The 972-nt window shown below is 45.3% G+C and overlaps 1 protein-coding gene across 1 annotated transcript in view; it reads right to left on the reverse strand.

Moving 5' to 3' along the window:
* The window catches only part of MRPL40 (mitochondrial ribosomal protein L40), a gene marked incomplete at its 5' end in the record, with an annotated part of 1,991 nt that extends 1,136 nt beyond the window's left edge, over positions 1-855 (reverse strand). Inside the window, 2 exons of the mRNA XM_010165239.2 lie at positions 426-509; positions 665-855. Of these exons, the coding sequence (XP_010163541.2) occupies positions 426-509; positions 665-855 (275 nt within the window). The remainder of the gene's footprint in view (positions 1-425; positions 510-664) is intronic.
* Positions 856-972: the final 117 nt, after the last annotated feature.

Here is a 972-nt window from a genome sequence, read left to right on the forward strand (position 1 = left end):
GTGAAACAGTCTCTCTGAGGGTACCTAATAGCTACCAGGATATTTTAAATCTAGTTACATCAAAACACAGATAACAAAACATAACATAATATATAAATGCAGGCTGTCTAATATCCCACATTATAGTAAAGTATTTTCACTTCAGCCAGGCTTTCATTTCTGTTGTTGCTCAGAAGGGAATTCTGGAGCACAGTTTAAATCTGAACATCTCCAACCACATTCCTTGGAAGCAAATACAACTACACAGGAGCATAAAGTGGTAGTTGTACAGGTTACCATTAAACTCTCCTCCAGGGGCCAAAGGTTCTTGACTACTTTTACATATAGTGACTTAAGCATCTCTGGTTAGAAGTTAGTTTAGACTTGGGAAATTTGTCTTTCAAAATGAAAACACTTCTATGTAACTCCATGGTAGTTGCACTCACCTCATGGGGAGAGATGCCCTGAACGCCAGCAGCGAAGTCTGCCAGTGGCTTCCTCGGAACGGAACCATCTGGGGCTGCCAAGAGCTTAAGAAAGAAAAAGGAACATAAAGCGTGAGGAGAAACTGACTTTGATGACATTGATTCTGCAAAATACAAAAGCTATTTATTAGTCATAAATTACAACAACGTGTTTAGAATCATCTTTGGCTACTTAATTAATGACTGCAGACAGCGTTTACCCAGAGGTGATGACCTCAGACTCTTCAGGACGGTAACTCAACGCACAGTTTGCGCTGTGGATCCACAGGGCACCGAGAGGCGAAGCCGAGATGGGTTTTAAGTCGATGAAAAGGTTAATTATATTCTTAAGCCCTGATAACGGCCCCTCTGAAGCGCTGATTTTGGAGAGGTAAAGCCACCGCTGTCCCAACTGGGGGGGCGAGAGGCTGTGTCTCAATCTCGGCGGATGTCACGAGAGAGAATCGGCCCGAGCCCCGCGCACCGGCTCCTCACGGTGCGGAACCAGGCCCGCACACGCCGCATCCCG

The sequence above is a fragment of the Antrostomus carolinensis genome, unplaced genomic scaffold (genome assembly GCF_000700745.2).
Source record: "Antrostomus carolinensis isolate BGI_N321 unplaced genomic scaffold, ASM70074v2 scaffold50853, whole genome shotgun sequence".
Lineage (NCBI taxonomy): Eukaryota > Metazoa > Chordata > Aves > Caprimulgiformes > Caprimulgidae > Antrostomus > Antrostomus carolinensis.